General features: G+C 40.2%; 1 protein-coding gene across 1 annotated transcript in view; it reads left to right on the top strand.

Moving 5' to 3' along the window:
- LAMA3 (laminin subunit alpha 3) overlaps positions 1-18,264 on the top strand; it is a 154,240-nt gene that overhangs the window by 50,756 nt on the left and 85,220 nt on the right. The window contains exons 17-26 of the mRNA XM_081873595.1: positions 815-861; positions 2,051-2,150; positions 3,959-4,011; positions 7,273-7,378; positions 8,284-8,383; positions 8,791-8,947; positions 12,363-12,492; positions 15,225-15,367; positions 17,831-17,931; positions 18,018-18,171. Of these exons, the coding sequence (XP_081729721.1) occupies positions 815-861; positions 2,051-2,150; positions 3,959-4,011; positions 7,273-7,378; positions 8,284-8,383; positions 8,791-8,947; positions 12,363-12,492; positions 15,225-15,367; positions 17,831-17,931; positions 18,018-18,171 (1,091 nt within the window). The remainder of the gene's footprint in view (positions 1-814; positions 862-2,050; positions 2,151-3,958; positions 4,012-7,272; positions 7,379-8,283; positions 8,384-8,790; positions 8,948-12,362; positions 12,493-15,224; positions 15,368-17,830; positions 17,932-18,017; positions 18,172-18,264) is intronic.

Below are 18,264 nucleotides of genomic sequence, written 5' to 3'. Positions count from 1 at the left end.
TAAATAAGTAAGTAAAATTTATTTGAAAATCCCTTTTTAAAGCCATCCAAGTTGCTGCCTCTGATAGGAGCAAATTCCATCGTTTCACTATGTGCTGTATGAAGATGTACTTTATCTGTTCTGAATCAACATTATTCTGCTTCATTGTATGTCCACGCATTCTAGTGTTAAGAGAGAAGGAGAAAAACTATTCTTTGTCACTTTCTCTATGCCGTGCATACTTTTATACACTTCCTTTACATCCCCTCTTACTTGACTTTTAAAATTAAGAAGTTTCAAATGCTATAATCTTGCTTCATTAGAGAAATTCTGTTGTCCTGATGCCACAGGAAAGGAGTTAATGGTTGTTTATAGCTCAATCCTCCATGAATGGAATGTGTCTGGACTTAAGTTTGAGAGATACAAGCACATACATCTCTTTCTGCTTTTCTGTGGTCATGATGTTCCCTCAGTGGCCATGGCCAAGTCAGTCAAAACCAATGACTGGGCAGTGTTATGTATAAAATTAATGGGAAATCTTTCTCATGTTATTGGCCTCAGTTAATGTTTTCCATCTGTTTCCTACCTGTAAAATAGGACCAACATTGACTACAGGGCTAATGTGAGGATAAAACACTATGCAGTATGTACATAAAAGGAGGTATTTAAATATTATTAAGAATATATCTGAGAGAACCTGTCAGTGTTTGTTGTGAGGCTCAATGCGTAGTGAAATAACCAGGGAATACTTTCTTTACTTTAAAAGTGCTATATGGATTGTTGAAAATAAATAGCTTTAAAATAATGGGTTTTTTATTTTTTAAAATGTAAACAGGAAACAGCAACGAATGTGACCCAGCAGGAACCATGGATTCTTATTCTGTAAGTATTACATAATAGAATTGTCATTCAAAGGCCATAATTCATTGAACTTTCATTTTCATAACAGTGGATTTATATGAGAAAGAAACAAATAGCTGGCAACACATTAGCACCTATCCTGCTAAATAACCTGACTGTGGCATCTACAATTATAACACAAGGCTAGATTGCTAGGGCTTGAATGACTGGTTCTCCACCCTTTTCCGTTGCTAGTTAATGGGCATGGGGCAAGTTGTCCTCACAGGCACTGTAGCCCCAGGGAGGAGACTCCTCCAGTAAGTGACTTTTAGATAAGGAACTTAGTTCATAAGCGTAGGAGAAATGGAATGTTTGTCATATCTCCTAATATCAAATGTGTGAATATTATTACTTGTGAGATTTGATGACAATATACATACATAATAGGGAAATGTTCTGTAGTGAATTTGCCTCTGTTCTGCTCAAGTCCCATTAGTTCCATTGAGGAAAGAGGTGTAAGACCGTTCCCCACTCAAACAGGCTTTTGATAATCTTTTATTTGTGTGTGTGTGTGTGTGTGTGTATATGTGTGTTTTTATTGATCCATAACTTAATGTAAATTGTCCAGTGGACTTTATTGATGGGCTGTATAAACATATTAATTTAAAAAGCATGAAGAAATCCAACACATTTTCTAAGGGTACATCTGCAAGTTGGAAGGATGCAACTGTGAGTTGGCGGGGGGGGGGGGGCTTTCTCAGAGTTTGGATAGGTTCCTTCAGCTCCTCCAGTCACATGTTGAGCCATGCAAGGATCCAAACTAGTATAGTCTAGCGGCTACAGATCATTGTATTGGGGTAGTATTGGGTGGAACGTCCCATCAGTGCAAGCGTTGCAGCTTGCCAGATGAAACAATCTCCCCTCTCCTCTCCCTGTAGGCTGCCTCTGGGGCTTCTCCAAGCCAATTTCAGGGGCTGCAGGGGAAGGAGAGGGAGGAAATCCTGTTGTATGAGCAGAAGCCCTTGTGCAGGACTTCTGCTGATGGAACTCGTTAGGTGAATTCTGCTCATTGTGTATCTTCAGACAACTTACTAATTCTAAGTCTGGATTCTCCATCTGTAAAACTGTTCTCCATCTCCCATTTCCTATGTGTATTTCAGAGCTGTATACTAGTTTCTCAAGACCCTTAGCTCCCTGTCATGACATATGCATTATTCCCTTTGTCCATTAGGGCGATTGCCGGTGTCTGCAAAATGTAGAAGGTCCAACCTGTAGCATTTGCAAACCACTTTACTGGCATCTGGCCAGAGAAAACCTGTATGGATGCATAGGTAAGGCTGTGTTGATACACAACCAGTGCTTTTTTTCTGGGGGTACGCAGGGGTACGCACACCCCTAAACATTTTGTGAATCTAAGTTTGGCCTCATTGAGGGGCACTTTTTCAATATGAGTAGGAAAATGAGAGTACTTCTAAACATTTTTTTAAAGAAACAAGCACTGTACACACTTCATGTTATATTATAAAAATAAAGCCTGTGGTTTTTCCTGTTCTCAGCCCAGTCCAGGTCCTCCAGACCTGCCACTATTATCTTTTATTTAGCAACCCAAGAAAATGATAGTACCTGTACACATTTGAGGTTCCAAAGGGGCTTCACTGACTGACACAGATGTGGACATTGTTGCGAAGGCCTTCACTGTGCAGTCTTAAACCAGTGACTTTGGATTCAGCTTCCTTGTATATTGCAGAAGGTTTTGTGCTCTCTTTTAGTGAAAGCACAATTCTCACAGGCTGAGAGTATCAAACAAACCAGTATTCTTGCAGTTGCTTAAAAAACACCAAAAACACCACTCTGTTTCCCATTAGTAACACAGATGCCTAATGATGCATAGCCAAATTCTGTTCTGCAGAATCACTTGATGTAAATTTAGCAGAGTTAGGCAACATACACTTGCAAAACTCATATAGCAGCCTTTTGGGGCCCGGGATTATCATGAAAATGACACAGAATAAAGGGCTTAAGCCTCTTTTCCTATACACTACAGTCTTGATCTGGATCAGGGTCATCTACAGCTGCTATTTAAAAATAAAATTAGAAATACACAACTGCAAGCATGCTTTTGCAGCACATTCCTGTAAATATTTACTCAGAAGTAAGTCCTCTTAAGTTCAATGAAACTTAACTCCCAGGTTCAAGGGCTATAGAATTACATCCTCAATATAGTGTTTGATTTGGCACAGAGTGAGGCCTTTTTGCTTGGAGAAAATTGTTTATTTACTTGTCCAAGAAGCCTCCTGTTGGTAGTTTTCTGGAAAACACCTGCCTTTTTCATGGACTGCCTAGAGTTATGTTGAGATGCAGAATATGGAAAATAAGTTCAGCAATGCTCAAAGTGTATCTGATAGGTCTAGACTTTAGACAGCTTGCTGTGTAAAAAGGAGTCTTAAAATAGCTTTCCCCCCAAAGAACATTCATGTCACTTTAATGGTAATGTGCCTCCACCAATGTAGCTAAAGATATAGGAATTATTAGTACTGAATTCCACTTGGTAATGTGGCAAGGTCAGCAAAGATTCCCTGGAGAGTGGTTGTGATGGTAAGGTTTTCATAGCCCCAGGAGAATTACTGAGGAAGATAACAGATAGTCAACCTAGCAGGAACACATGCAAGATACTTACCCCCCAGAATTTCTGTGTTTGGGGAAAATCAGGAGCATATCTCTGTCTCATGTGTACCTCCTCCATCATGAACTTAATACCTGAAATGGAACAGCCCACATTTATTTTAAAGTGGAATCTCCCTGTCTGTGTAATCCTGGCCTTGTTTTCATTAAGGATCTGGATTGTGAAATCAGAGGGAGCTTCCACTCAAACAGATACTATCTCCTAGTTCAGGAGTTTTGCTCTGCAGATGGGGCTGGAGAAGGGATGAAGGGGGCAGACAGGTTCATCTCACCACAGGTAGACATTCCAAGTTAGAGTATTATATGAACCCTAAGTCTTTCTGGATTTTGGTCTTACAGTTTAAAAGGCAGAGAGTTCCTTTAGGCATGCCTGTTGTCTAGTCCTCATCCAGCAGATCTCAATCATATAAATGGTTCTAAGAAAATGGGTTTCAGGTGGATACGTTTGCCTTTACAGAGTGCCAGTGTGAGGCATCTGGAACACTGAGTGGAGTCAGAGAGTGTCGGCAGGTAAAAATATTCAGTTTTCATGTATGTGTTATTCAACCTTTTTGGCTGAATAAATCCATATCAAGCAGCAGCTCTCCCACTGGTCTACAGCCCCAAATGTGTGGGTGGGAAAGGACATTGGCATCCCAATATTCTTTGTTTCTTGGGTGCAAGTCTTGCGTTTTAGGCCCAATTTAAAACTTTGCTTTTCATCTTTCTGAGTCCTTTGTGACATGCATGAATGTCCCCTCTAGGTGAGGTACTACAAATGACAATGAGTGAAAAAGCCTTCTCAGTAGTGACTCCCTAGTTTGTGGAATGCCTTCCCCAGAGAGACCCACCTAGCACCTACCCTAATGTCTTTTCATTGCCAGGCAAACAGGATGACAACCTAGTTTTAGCTCAGTGAATTTTATTTCTCCACTCCCTCTTTTAAAACTGGTTTAATTCTGTGCATTTTTTTTTAAATAATATTTATTAAATTTTCCAATAAGAACATACAAATACAAAACAACTACAATGAAAACAAACACAAACAAAAAACAACAAGTATAATTTCAAAACTTATTTTCTCAACCTAATTTCCCCGACTTCCTCATACCTCACCGTTTTGTATTCTAGTTTCATAATCCCATCAGCAACTCCATTCCCTTATTTCCCAAAAGTTTTTTACTAATTCCATTCCTTTTCTTACTCTAATGTCTCTGAAAACCAATATTTTTAAGTCCATGTCAATCTAACATTCTTTAATCTTGTAATATTTATTAAGATAGTCCTTAAATTTCTTCCAATCTTCTTCCACTGTCTCTTTCTCCTGGTCTCGGATTCTGCCCGTCATCTCTGCGAGTCCCATGTAGTCTGTCATCTTCATCTGCCATTCTTCCAGAGTGGGTAGATCTGATGTCTTCCAATACTTTGCAATAAGGATCCTTGCTGCTGTTGTGGCATACAAAAACAAAGTTCTGTCCTTCTTTAACACCACATGGCTGACCATACCCAGGAGAAAGGCCTCTGGTTTCTTCAGGAAAGTGTATTTAAACATCTTTTTCATTTCATTATATATCATTTCCCAGAAAGCCTTAATCCTTGGGCATGTCCACCAGAGGTGAAAGAATGAGCCTTCATTTTCTTTACACTTCCAACATTTGTTATCTGACAAGTGGTAAATTTTTGCAAGCTTGACTGGGGTCATGTACCACCTATAGATCATTTTCATAATATTTTCTCTCAAGGCGTTACACGCCGTAAATTTCATGCCGGTGGTCCACAACCTTTCCCAGTCAGCAAACATAATGTTATGACCAATATCTTGCGCCCACTTAATCATAGCTGGTTTAACTGTTTCATCCTGCATATTCCATTTCAACAGCAAGTTATACATTTTTGATAAATTTTTAGTATTGGATTCTAACAATTCTGTTTCCAATTTCGATTTCTCCACCTTGAAGCCAATTTTCTTATCCATCTTGTAAACCTCCATTATTTGGTAATAGTGGAGCCAATCTCTCACTTTATCCTTTAATTTTTCAAAACTCTGCAGTTTGAAGTTACTACCCTCCTGTTCTAAAATTTCCCAATATTTCGGCCATATACACTCCATATTGAGTTTTTTCACAGCTTTTGCCTCCATTGGTGAAAGCCACCTTGGAGTTTTGCTCTCCAGTAAGTCTTTATATCTGATCCAAACATTGTACAATGCTTTCCTGACAATATGATTTTTAAAACCTTTATGAACCTTAACTTTGTCATACCACAAATATGCATGCCACCCAAAAAAGTTATTGAAACCTTCCAAATCTAAAATGTCTGTGTTCTTAAGGAGCAGCCAATCCTTCAACCAGCAGAAAGCTGCTGATTCATAGTAAAGTTTCAAATCTGGCAGGGCAAATCCCCCCCTTTCCTTTGCATCAGTTAAAATCTTAAATTTTATTCTGGGCTTTTTGCCCTGCCAGATAAATTTAGAAATATCTCGCTGCCATCCCTTAAAACACTCCATCTTATCAACAATTTGCAATGTTTGAAACAAAAATAACATTCTAGGCAATACATTCATCTTAATAGCTGCTATTCGACCAGACAAAGAAAGCTTCAAGTTTGACCAAATTTCTAAATCTTTTTTCACTTGGTTCCAACATTTCTCATAATTGTCTTTAAATAAGTTCATATTTTTAGCTGTCATATTAATCCCCAAATATTTTACACTCTTAACCACTGTTAAACCTGTTTCATTCTGAAACCTCTCCTTCTCTCTTACTGTTAGATTTTTCTCTAATACCTTAGTCTTTAATTTATTTAATTTAAATCCTGCCACTTGACCAAACTCTTGAATTAATTCCAAAACCCTTTTCGTGCTGGATTCCGGCTCTTGCAATGTAAGTACCAAATCATCTGCAAATGCTCTCAATTTATATTGTCTCGCTCCGACCTGAACCCCTTTAACCAGCTGGTCCTTTCTTATCATGTTCAGCAAAACCTCCAGGACCGAAATAAAAAGTAGTGGGGAAATTGGGCACCCCTAATTCTGTGCATTTTGATCCCTCTCTCTGTTTACCCCTTTCTCTACATTTTGATCTGCTGTGTTTTATTTGTTGGCTTATATTGTAATCTTTTTATTTTTGAACTTTTGGTCTACATTGTAAGCCTCCTGGAGAAGCTTTTTTATTAGGCAATCGAAAAATAGCCTACCTACCTAAATACAATACAATACAATACAATACAATACAATACAATACAATACAATACAATACAGTACTGAATTAAATAGGAACTACTCCCATGTAAATGTTCATATCTGTATCCCAAGTAGCTTGCTTAGCAAGTTGGTGTCAGGTTTAGCTAATTTTTATAAATGATCTCCCTCACCCTGCCAAAGTTACCCATGACTGGCTGACTTCAAATCTGGCAAATCACAGGAGGAACTTCCCACTCTAGGCTTCCATTAGAACAGGGCCCCACAGATATTATTGGGCTCCATCCCTATCCATGACAGTGCTGGCTGGGAATGGTGGGATTTGGAGTCCCAACAGTGGCTCAAGGACCCCATCACTAGACTAGAACCTGGGAGATAATTCCACATAAGGCTATCCTGCAGAAGTGGGACATTTGGCTTCTTTCCTTTTCTATATCATGATCTCTTTGTTTGCAAACCAGCTCCCACCTAAAGCCACAACCATCCATTCATGCCTATTTAAAAATATTTTAGGTCATTACTAAAGACTCTTTTGAAATAAGAAATGTATCAAAGGAAAACTTGAAAGCTTCTCCACTCCCTTCCCCTTATAGGTGGATGGTGAATGTTACTGCAAGCCTAACGTTTGTGGAGATTCGTGTGATACTTGTGAAGATGGTTATTATGGCCTAGAAGACAATAATTATTTTGGATGTCAAGGTAAAATGTGGTTTAGTTACTACAGGACATATTTCTAAAAATCACTCCTATATAACATATTTGCATATGAACATTTATTATTGCTTCTTACCAATGTGAGTCTTCTGTTTAAATTTTGGTAAGTGACAGTGGGCAAGTTTTCAGTATTAAATATCTGCTTCCTTCAACACAGATCGCTCTTTCAACTGATGGCCTTAAGCTGTGTTCACACTCCTGATTACTGCGCACTTACTGTGTTGCCAGTGCGGAGTTTTTGAGAGTCAGTGAGGAGTAGTGGTTAGCGACCCAGACTTGGGAGACCAAGGTTCTAGTCCCCACCATAATCTTGAAGCTCACTTCATATCCTCAAGCCAGTCACAGTCTCTCAGTCTAACCTTCTTCACAGGGTTGTTGTGAGGATAAAATGGAGGATGGAGAACTATGTCAGCCACCTTGAGCTCCTTGGAAGAAAGGTGGAATATAAATAGAAAACAGACTACTGTTTTAGTGAGTCCCTGCTTATCTCATTCTGTTTATGCTACTCATTCCCTTCAGAAACAGGGACTCATTCCAATAGTGACCTGCAGTAAAGCAGCCATAGCAATTGGAGCAATGTCAGTTCTTCCTCCTCTGCTCTTTCCTAGCTCTTGATTGTGTGTGAGAGATGGAGAGGTGACTTTGGATCTATACAGGTACTTTGTTGACCATCTGCTGTGATGACTCTGGGGCTGTGCCAGCCCACTGCAGAAAGCCATACATATACATTTTTGAGAATTGATCTTGAGCATAAACAATGCGGCACTAAAGTCATTTACGGAGAGGTGGAGAGTGTTCTTCCCATCTCTTTATCCCAGAAAACCTACAAATCTTTCTTCTGGCATCATATATTTTTGCTTTAAAAGTTTGGTTCTTTCCTTTACTCGCAGGGTGCAAATGTGACGTGGGAGGGGCCGTAAGCCGTGTGTGCGATAATCTGTCGGGTGATTGCCAGTGCAGAAGGCACATGGTTGGAAAATCCTGCAATGAGTAAGTAAGATGGAAAAGTGAAGCTTAGGCACCAGTAAATCCAATAATAATAATAATAATTTATTATTTATACACCGCCCATCTGGATGGCTTCCAATCAAATATTAAAAACACAATACAGCATCAAAACTTCCTTAAGATTTTGTGCTGATTCATCAACACTTGATTGGTAATCTGGGATTAACCAGCTACTTTCTGCCAAGTTCTGCGAGGGCTCTCTTTGTGACTTCACCTTGGTAGTAGTATGGAGAGGATTCGTTTCGCCACCTCCCTCCTTAATTTATGCCATATGGTCTAATTCAGCAGGCCAGTTCTTAAGTGTTATGTCTCTTTTTCATATGTAGCAAATGAAACATTTTTAGAAAATAAAAGCATTGCCTGCCATTTCATTTTTGTATTTATGAAAGGCCTGAAAAGGACTACTACTTACCTGATTTACATCACATGAAGTTTGAAGTTGAAGATGGTACATCTCCTAAAGGAAGAGGAATCCGGTTTGGTTATGATCTTCAAGAATTTCCTGGCTTTAGCTGGCGAGGTTATGCACAGATGTCCTCAGTACAAGTATGTATTTAACTGATCAGATGTTACTTTGTGAAATAACCTTGGGAAGAAGATGTGAGTTCATTTCCTTGGTCCTGCTGGATTATAGAAGAGGCCAGAATAAGTTAATCCCACATATACTTAAACTTCTTTTCTTTTTTAAAAGTTTATAATGGGTGTGAAGGAACATTCTTCAGCAAAGCCTGCTTTATGCATTTACCCTTCCTCTGTGGAGAGATCTTCTAAGTGGTGGCTCTACATGCTCTCTTGCATTTTCTGCAGCAGTTTATTATTTTTATTTATTTGTTGCATTTATAGCTCAACTTTGTCTCTGTGGGGCTCCAGGTGGCTTACATAGTTCATTTAATTCTCACAACAACCTAGTAAAGTAGGTTAGGCTGAGGGGTTGTGACTGGCCACCAAGGTCACCCAGTGAGCTTCATGGCCTAGTGGAGAATCGAACCCTGGTCTCCCAGGTCCTGGTCCAACACTCTAACCACTACACCACTGGCTCCAGTCTGCCATGTAATTCCTTCCAGTCACTTGGAGATATATCCACACCAGGGACCGATGCTTCCAGGAAACCCACTGTAGTTGTAGAAACTCCCCATGTGATTGAGATGACCCATATAGCAAGTTTTCCTAGGTGTAATAGCTGGAGTTGTGAGGCATAAGTGAATATTTTTAGACTTGCCCTAAGCTTGTTACAATTGAGTAGGAACATAGGAAGCTGCCTTATACTGTCAGGCCAGTATGTGGGCTGGATGAGGTAACTGTTAGGAGGATTTGTAGCTCGTTGACTGGCCGAACCCAAAGAGTGCTCACTCATGTTCCTTATTATCATGGGAAAAAGTAACAAGTTGGGTGCCACAGGGTTCTCTCCTGGACCCATTGTTGTTCAATTATACATTACTTAGATGAAGGAATTCAGGGGATGATACCAAACTGGGAGGGGTAGCTAATGCTGCAGAAGACAGAATCAAGATTCCAGATGACATTAACAGATTGGAGAACTGGGCCCAAACTAACAAAATGAATTTCAATAGGGACAAATGTCAGATTCGATACTTAGGCAGGAAGAACCCCCTTTACAAATATAAGAAGGGGGACCTGTGAAAAGGATCTAGGGGTTTTAGTGGACCAGAAGCTTAACATCAGTCAAAAGTGTGATGTAGCAGCAGCAGCAGCAGCAGAAAGAAGCTAATGCTATTCCAGGCTGCATCAACAGAAGTATAGTGTTCCAATCAAGGGAAGTCATAGTACCACTCTTATTTTGCTTTGGTCAGACCATACCAGGAGTGCTGTGTCCAATTCTGCGCACCACAATTTAAGGATATTGACAAGCTAGAACGTGTAGAGGAGAGTAACCAAGATGATTAAGGGTCTAGAAACCAAGCCTTATGAGGAACAGTTGAGGGAGTTGGGCATGTTTAGCCTGGAGAAGAGGAGGCTGAGAGGAGAAATGATAGCCATCTTCAAATATCTAAAGGGCTGTGACATGGAAGATGGAGCAATCTTGTTTTCTCCTGCTCTGGAAGGTAGGACCTGAATCAATAGTTTTAAGTTACAAGAAAGAAGATTCTGAATAAACAACAGGAATAACTTTCTGGCAGTAAAAGCTGTTCAACAGTGAACCAGACTTGCTTGGAAGGTGTTGGACTCTCCTTCCTTGGAGGTTTTTAAGCAGAAGTTGGATGGCCATCTGTCATGGATGCTTTAGCTGAGATTCCTACATTGCAGGGGTTGGAGTAGATGACCCTCAAGGTCCCTTCCAACTCTACAATTTTATGATTCTGTGATTCTCAATTTGTGAGCATTACAGAAAAAATTGGAGGAATGTATTCAGCAAGTGCTGTCTTGGCATCTTTTTGGAGAATATGGTTTATTTCATCACCTGATGCTTGTTCATCCTTGGGGACGCGTTCAGAGAGATTGTTGGAGTAGCATCATATATAATGGATTCCTTCTGGTTAATCTTCATTCATTTGTATGCCTTACTCCTCTTAATCTAGGGCTTTCCCTTAGGGTTATTCTTTTAAATTCTGTTAACCGTGTCAGAATTTTACAAGGGTAAAATATAAATTTATGAAAATATAAATTTATGAAACTTCTCCATTGCCATTTCCCCCCTCTGCTTTTCCTTGCCTTCAAAAACAGAACATGCTCTTAAGAAACCTGGATCAGCCCCCAGAAAATGCCTAGTTAAGATGATCCAGAGAGAAGAACATTTTTGGCTGTTTTAGACTAATTTTAGATAGTAGAGCAGCTCAGCATTTCCTGTTTTGTTCCCATTAAGTCAACTTCATTGTTGAAGCTTTCATTAGAGGAGGAAGGGAAGCAATGCTGACATCCCCACCCCAAACCTCTCCCCTCCCTCTCCTTGCTGCAGTGATTCTGTAGTTGGCGGTCACCAATGAAAACCAATAGGAGATGAATAGAAAAAGGGTGAGGAAGAATAATCGAACCAAATAAGTTAAATAATGCATGGAACTCTAGGCATATGCCAAATGAACTTCAGTCATCTGGTTTCAAACCTTTCCATTGCATCGTTGACATCCAGTTGGATTCTCTAGGTAGTAGTTACTTGGCAACCCTAAAGTTAATACATGGAAAACCTTCATCTCAAATGCCAAGTTAAAATAGATTGGAGAAGTGCAAGGTACATCATCCATGATTTAACATTAGCACACATCTTTTAACACAGCTCTTATCCTTAAGCCATGCCACATGGACACCACAGTACTATGCCAGCTTAACAGACCAATGATATGCATGTCTTCTCAGAAACACAGGAGCAAACAATACAGGTCAGTGTGTATAAGAGTGCAGCCGTAAAAATGCGGACCATAGTACAGCCAAAACTTGTTATCCTTCTGAATTCATCAGGACATCATTTACAGTGAGGATCAGTAAGAAGAGAACTGCTTTAGACCTGTGTTTCATCCAAACCCACCATAACTTTTTTGATTGCCGTGTTACATTTGCTAAATGTTTCTAGACATTTTCTGCCTTTTGGGTGGTAGTATTAAAATAATATGCTTTCCTGTCCTCTTCTTTGCTTCTTTTTTCCCCAGCCAGAGGTGGTAGCACCTGTCACTGTGGCTTCTCCTAAGCTCTTCCACCTAGCACTGCACTATGTCACCTTGGTTTCAAAAAGCTCTAGAGGGAGGATCTCAATTGCTGAGGGGAAACATTTTGGCCCTAATAACACTTGTAAGTGAATTACGTTTCTTGCTAGGTTTGCCTGTCTTTCTCTTCCTTATGCCAGAAAATGCTTTTCCTTCCGCATAAATGTCTCTGTCTATATGTGTGGTACTTGTTATTCTTATTTCCCCCCCGTAGGAATTGTGTATTTTGCTTGCACAGCTTCTGAAGATTTATCCTTTTGGTACTTTATGGCTTTTTCCTCCTTGTTTATTAACCTCCCATTTTACAGAATGAAGTAAGGATAACTTTGAATGTGGAGAAATCAAACCTCCGTTTATTTCGTGTTATCTTGAGGTATATTAATCCTGGAACTGCTGCAGTATCTGGCCACATAATCGCTTATTCTCGTCTTCGTAAAGGTAGGTAGAGCAAAATGGCGGTGGAACTCAGCAGGTAGTTGCAAAGTGTCTTCATGCACTGAATTCAGTTGACCTGAAAGCTTCTTTTATGCCATGCCCACCTGCCCACCTGGTGTGGGGTGAGTAAAGGCGGAGCTTCAAAGGAGCAAGCAGGAGCTTAAAGTGGGCTCCTTGTTGTTCCTTCGTTGGAACAAGGCACACTCTTGCCTGCCCATCAGCTGATGGGTGCTTGGAAGGTGCCTTGCTCAAGGAGGGCGTAGCGCTTCCCCCTCCCATTGCTGCTCTTTGAAGTAGCCGCTTTTCAACTTCTGAAATTGGAAATTGAAGGGAACATCACAGGGAGGCTTGCAAAGGGCTCTGTTTGGTTGAGCATACCTGGTCCCTCCTTTTGGAAGCTCTGGACGCACATAGGCAGCTGATGCTTCCGAAAAGCACTCCCACCCCTTGCCCGTCAGGTGATCAGAGGGGACAAAACCAGCAGTCTTTTCAGGGCTATCAGAGAGCCCCCCCCCCAGTCATGCTTGAGCTTCCAGAGGGTTTCAGCTACAAGTCTATCAAGGGTTTCAGCTACAAGTCTGTCAAATAGCACTGCCCTTTGAAATCCTGATTATTTGGGATATCAAAGCACAGCATCAGCTGGCATCAAAGGGACATCAGGTGATAGGCAAGCGGGAGGCCCTGCCCAACTAGCAAGTTTGGCCTGGCTAGAAAAGGACACCCACCCCTGATTTACATCAGTCTCGTTTGGTATCTTCTGCACTCACCTATTGCATGTTTGTTAGGTCTGCTATGTGCCGGGGGACAGGGTAGTTGTAGTAGTAATAATATACTTTATGTGTGCACATAAGCATGCATGTGTCATACATTGGAAGACTGTGTTTCAAATTTTAAAAATAAATTTATTTGATCAAGACATCTGAGAACACAGATTAGCAACATTGTAAAGGCAGAAGAACTTCAGAGAGAAATTCATTGCTCCTATATCCCATCTTGTCAGAGAATCTTCCTCACTTGATGCTATTGGGCCATGGCCCTGATTTTTTTTTTTTAATTACTGAATGCCTGGTTACAGAAGAGACATATGTGGTGGCAGAAATTTCCAACCTAGAAATTAGTGCCAAACAGATTGCTCAGCCCTAGATTTGAAGAGTGTCAGGCTGAAGTAAAGGAAAGAGTTACTGCCCTGACAACTCAAGGGCTATGACTGTTCCTCATTTTTCATTTGCTTCAAGATCTATACTGAGTAAAGAATTACCAGCTTGGTCATCTTAAAGCAAAGGCTCAGACAAACCCTAACTTTGGTAATTAAGCAATTTCAGCTGCTGGTTTTTGCAACAGTAAAAAGACAGTTATTATAAAGGTAAAGGGACCCCTGACCATTAGGTCCATTTGTGGCCAACTCTGGGGTTGCGGCGCTCATCTCACTTTATTGGCCGAGGGAGCCGGCGTACAGCTTCTGGGTCATGTGGCTAGCATGACTAAGCCACTTCTGGAGAACCAGAGCAGTGCATGGAAATGCCGTTTACCTTCCTGCCTATTGATCTACTTGCACTTTGATGTGCTTTCAAACTGCTAGGTTGGCAGGAGCAAGGACGGAGCAATGGGAGCTTACCCCGTTGCGGGGATTCGAACCGCTGACCTTCTGATCAGCAAGCCCTTGGTTCTGTGATTTAGACCACAACACCACCCTTAGTAAAAAGACAGTTACTGTAGCAACAGTAAAAATACAAAAAGCAGAAGATAGAAAATCAATTTAAATCCTGGGCAATTTTTTTTTTTTTTTTTTTAAGTCTAAAATGTGGTTCTCCAGAAAACCCAATCAGGTGGCGGCATGTAAATAATAGTAATTATTATTATGAATGCCTACAGAGTGGCAGGGATATTTAGAGAAGGACCTCTGGTGCTAGACGTAAAAACAGGTACCAGTAGGTTCCTTAAAAAAATAAATATAAACCAACATTCATTGAAAATGTTAGCTTATTAATAGCTTGCTTGCCACTTTTAGTTCTTCTGACAGATATTTCCCAGGGTGGTTTCATGGAGGGCAGCCTGTTACAGAATGTGGATCACATATATTGTGGGATTTGGCTGCATCTTAATCTCATACCTCATACAGTCTATTGCAGTGCATTGCAGTAATATGTCTGTCACACACTTTGAGCCTCTTCACACATAATCTTTAGCTGGCCACCCAAGGTCCCCCCCCCCAAAAAGTGTAAATCTAAAAAATGTCATGTGGTAACCTTTAATGGATTTATTATGGCATAAGCCTTCGTGAGCTACAGTCCCTTTTATCAGACACATGAAGTGTTGTCTTGAGTTGCAGGTACATACCACTGTACAGTGGTACCTCTGGTTATGTACTTAATTCATTCCGGAGGTCCGTTCTTAACCTGAAACTGTTCTTTACTTGGGGTACCACTTTAGCTAATGGTGCCTCCCGCTGCCGCCGCGCCACTGGAACACGATTTCTGTTCTCATCCTGAAGCAAAGTTCTTAACCCGAGGTACTATTTCTGGGTTAGTGGAGTCTGTAACCTGAAGCGTATGTAACCTGAATTGTATGTAACCCAAGGTACCACTGTACATGGTTGGGTGGGCTGGGGGATGCACCTGCTCTTTCAGTTTGCTGCTTATCTCATTTTAATTAATAAAAATGTTGGTTTCTGAGTCATCAGGGAGTGGTTTTTTAAAAATTATTATTATTATTATTATTTTCTTGTTTGCTGGCAGGGACTCCTCAGAGCAAAGGTGTTGTCTTCCCACCCAGTAAAGAACCTGCTTTTGTCACTGTCCCAGGGAAGAGCTTTGCAGATGCATTTTCACTGACTCCTGGAACCTGGATTTTTAAAATCATGGCAGAGGGAGTCCTTTTGGTAAGATGTTTGCTATAATTACGAGGGGGAAGAATGCTAGTGCAGTATAGTTGAGTCAAAACAGAGTTTTCATATATAGCAAAAAAAGGGGAAAGGGGCGTGGAAGGCTATCACAGATATTATGTTTTGCAACTTGTGTTCCCCTTCCCCTTACTTGCTTGGGTCTGAAAACCCCAGTTGGTGAAGTGGAGTTTACTGTCAGTTGGTTATGCCTGGAGTCCTGAGGCAGAGCTCCTCTTAAGAGTTTATGTGTGTTGTGTGAGGTTGGACTGTTTTGTGCGAAATGGTCTCCTTCTGTGCAGAGTGCCCTTTCTCTTCTCTGCCCCCCCCCATCAGACTTCCCCCTTTTGACTTCCCCCTCGCAGTGTGCACAACATGAGGTCAGAGAAATATAGCCTCATGAGCTGTGCCTAGTTATTGGACCGGTAGTCTCTCTGTGCTCGGCTTGTGTGCTGTGATTGGGTGCTGAATCACACCATATTCTGTGCCAGAGTGGGCAGAGGGACTGCTTTCAGTTCTATTGTCCAGGTCTGGGGTTAGTGTAAAATGATGCTGTCAGCAGCATGACTGTGGTCTGAGTGAGTATAGGATTTGGGACAAGTGTACCCCTCACATGTACAACTCTAACCTGTCCCCATCCCCCCCTACTCCATGGTCATATAATTGCTGATGGAATGGTGCCACTAGTGGAAGAGTTCCACTAGTTTTTCACCTCGGGTTCCCAGATGTTGTTGGACTACAACTCCCACCATCACCAGCCAACGTTTATAGATGATGGGAGTTGTAGTCCAACAGCACCTAGGACTGAAGGTTGAAAAATATCATACAAATTCATCCAAATCTAGATAGATTTGGATGGCTCGCATACCTGTGGCATAACAAAGAAAAGGTGCATAAAGGTTTCTCAAGTCATATTATTAGAGGATCATTATATGAGGTGTGGGAGAAAAATAAAAAAACTATTGGAAAGGAAAACACCCTGGTGGTTATCACCGATCAATATCTTAACAACTAAAAAAAACAAACATGGAGGGGGAAAGATTGACTTACGAAGATTTATTGATAAGAACAGAAAATGGATGGAAAATGAGAGCATTCGAAGAGTTAAAAGATAGATTAACAGGCTGGTTGCAATTTCATCAAATAAACACATTATGGAAAGAAGATAAAAAGATAGGGATGAATGAGAAAAAATCTAAATTTCAGACAGAAATATTAGAAGATAAAACTAAGCTATTATCTGAAATGTATAACTTTTTGTTAGAGTGGGATACCAAAGATGAAGAGATAAAAGAGGTAATGGTAAAATGGGCAATGGATCTGGGATTCAATATAGAATATGATAATTGGGTGGAATTATGGAACAGAGGAATGAAATTCACGGCCTGTGTCACGCTCAGAGAAAATTTGGAAAAAATGATGTATAGGTGGTACATCACACCGATGAAATTAGAAAAAATGTATAAAACCGGTAACAAAGCCTGCTGGAAATGCAAAATTAAAGAAGGAAATTTTTACCACATGTGGTGGGCTTGTGAAGAAATAAAAAAGTTTTGGGAACTCTTATATAATGAATTTAAAAAAATATTTAGATACACTTTTTCTAAAAAACCGGAAGCCTTCCTATTGGGAATAATTGGGGATGAAATTAAAAAAGAGGATCAGACACTATTCCAATATGCAACAGTGGCTGCCAGGATACTAATAGCACAAAAATGGAAGAGTCCAGACATCCCAACTGTTAGATTGGCAAATAAAATTATTTGAATATGTGGAACTAGCAAAAATGACGCAAAAAATTAGACACCAAAAAGGTACAAAGTTTATTAGCGATTGGAGTAAATTTATAACATACATTGAAGGAAATTTTAGAAGTTTAAAACCCACAGCAGGTCTAACATAAATCTTACGACGTGTAAACTATTAATTAATGAAACTGCAAAAAAAAGAAGTTTCTACCAAGTAGCCCGAAATCGGGAGGGAGGTCAACATGTACATATAGGAGGGATACAAATAAGATGATGAAGGATTGCAATGGAAATTTATGTTATTTTTCTTTGTTTGTTTTGACTTTTGATGTTTGTTTGCTTATTTTTGATTTCTCAAATGAAAATTAATAAAAAAGAATTTGAAAAAAGAAAAAAAGGAGAATATCATACAAATACATTGGACATGTGGCACCATAGATCAAGATCCACTATTGTTTCCTGCCACTTCTTAAAATCCCTCAGCTAGACGATCTTGAGTACAGGACTGTGTCCTTGGGGAACAATCCTATACACATTTACATAGGAATAAGTCAAAATAACTGGGGGCTTATATCTGAATACATGGGCTTGCATTGTTAAATCTTCTGTGGAAACAGGAGCCCACTCTGTTTGCAACTTATGCTGAAATTTTCACATAATCATTTTCTATGTGCTTAATAAATATGCTTATGTTAATATTGTTTTGTCCTGTTAGGATTACCTGGTGCTCTTGCCTAGCGACTACTATGAAGCCCCCATCCTGCAGTTACCAGTTACAGAGGCGTGCACATATTCAGGACAGGCAGTGACAGATAAGTTAGTGCACCTATTATATCATTGAGACCATTGCCTTGGGTTGTTTTATTTGATTTTAATGGTGTCTCTTCCTCCTTTTTAAAAAGTTGTTTACAGTATGAGCACCTCCCACTGGACAGATTTTGCTGTGTGCTTGGTTCAGAAGTCAGAGTTTCCTTGAACAGAAGAGAGTACAGGAACGTAGCTTCCCAACAGCCAACAGCCAAACATCCCATAATGTCTCATATCACTGGTCAAGAGGTAAGATGGCTCTGTTTGTGTGTAAATCTGCCGTCATATGTGTCAATTTTGTACATTCTATTTCCACATGGGTGGCGCTGTGGTCTAAACCAC

Source organism: Podarcis erhardii (genome assembly GCF_964252035.2).
Source record: "Podarcis erhardii genome assembly, chromosome: 8".
Taxonomy (NCBI): Eukaryota; Metazoa; Chordata; class Lepidosauria; order Squamata; family Lacertidae; genus Podarcis; species Podarcis erhardii.
The sequence above is the reverse complement of the archived record's forward strand: the minus strand, read 5'-3'. Positions and strand labels throughout refer to the sequence as shown.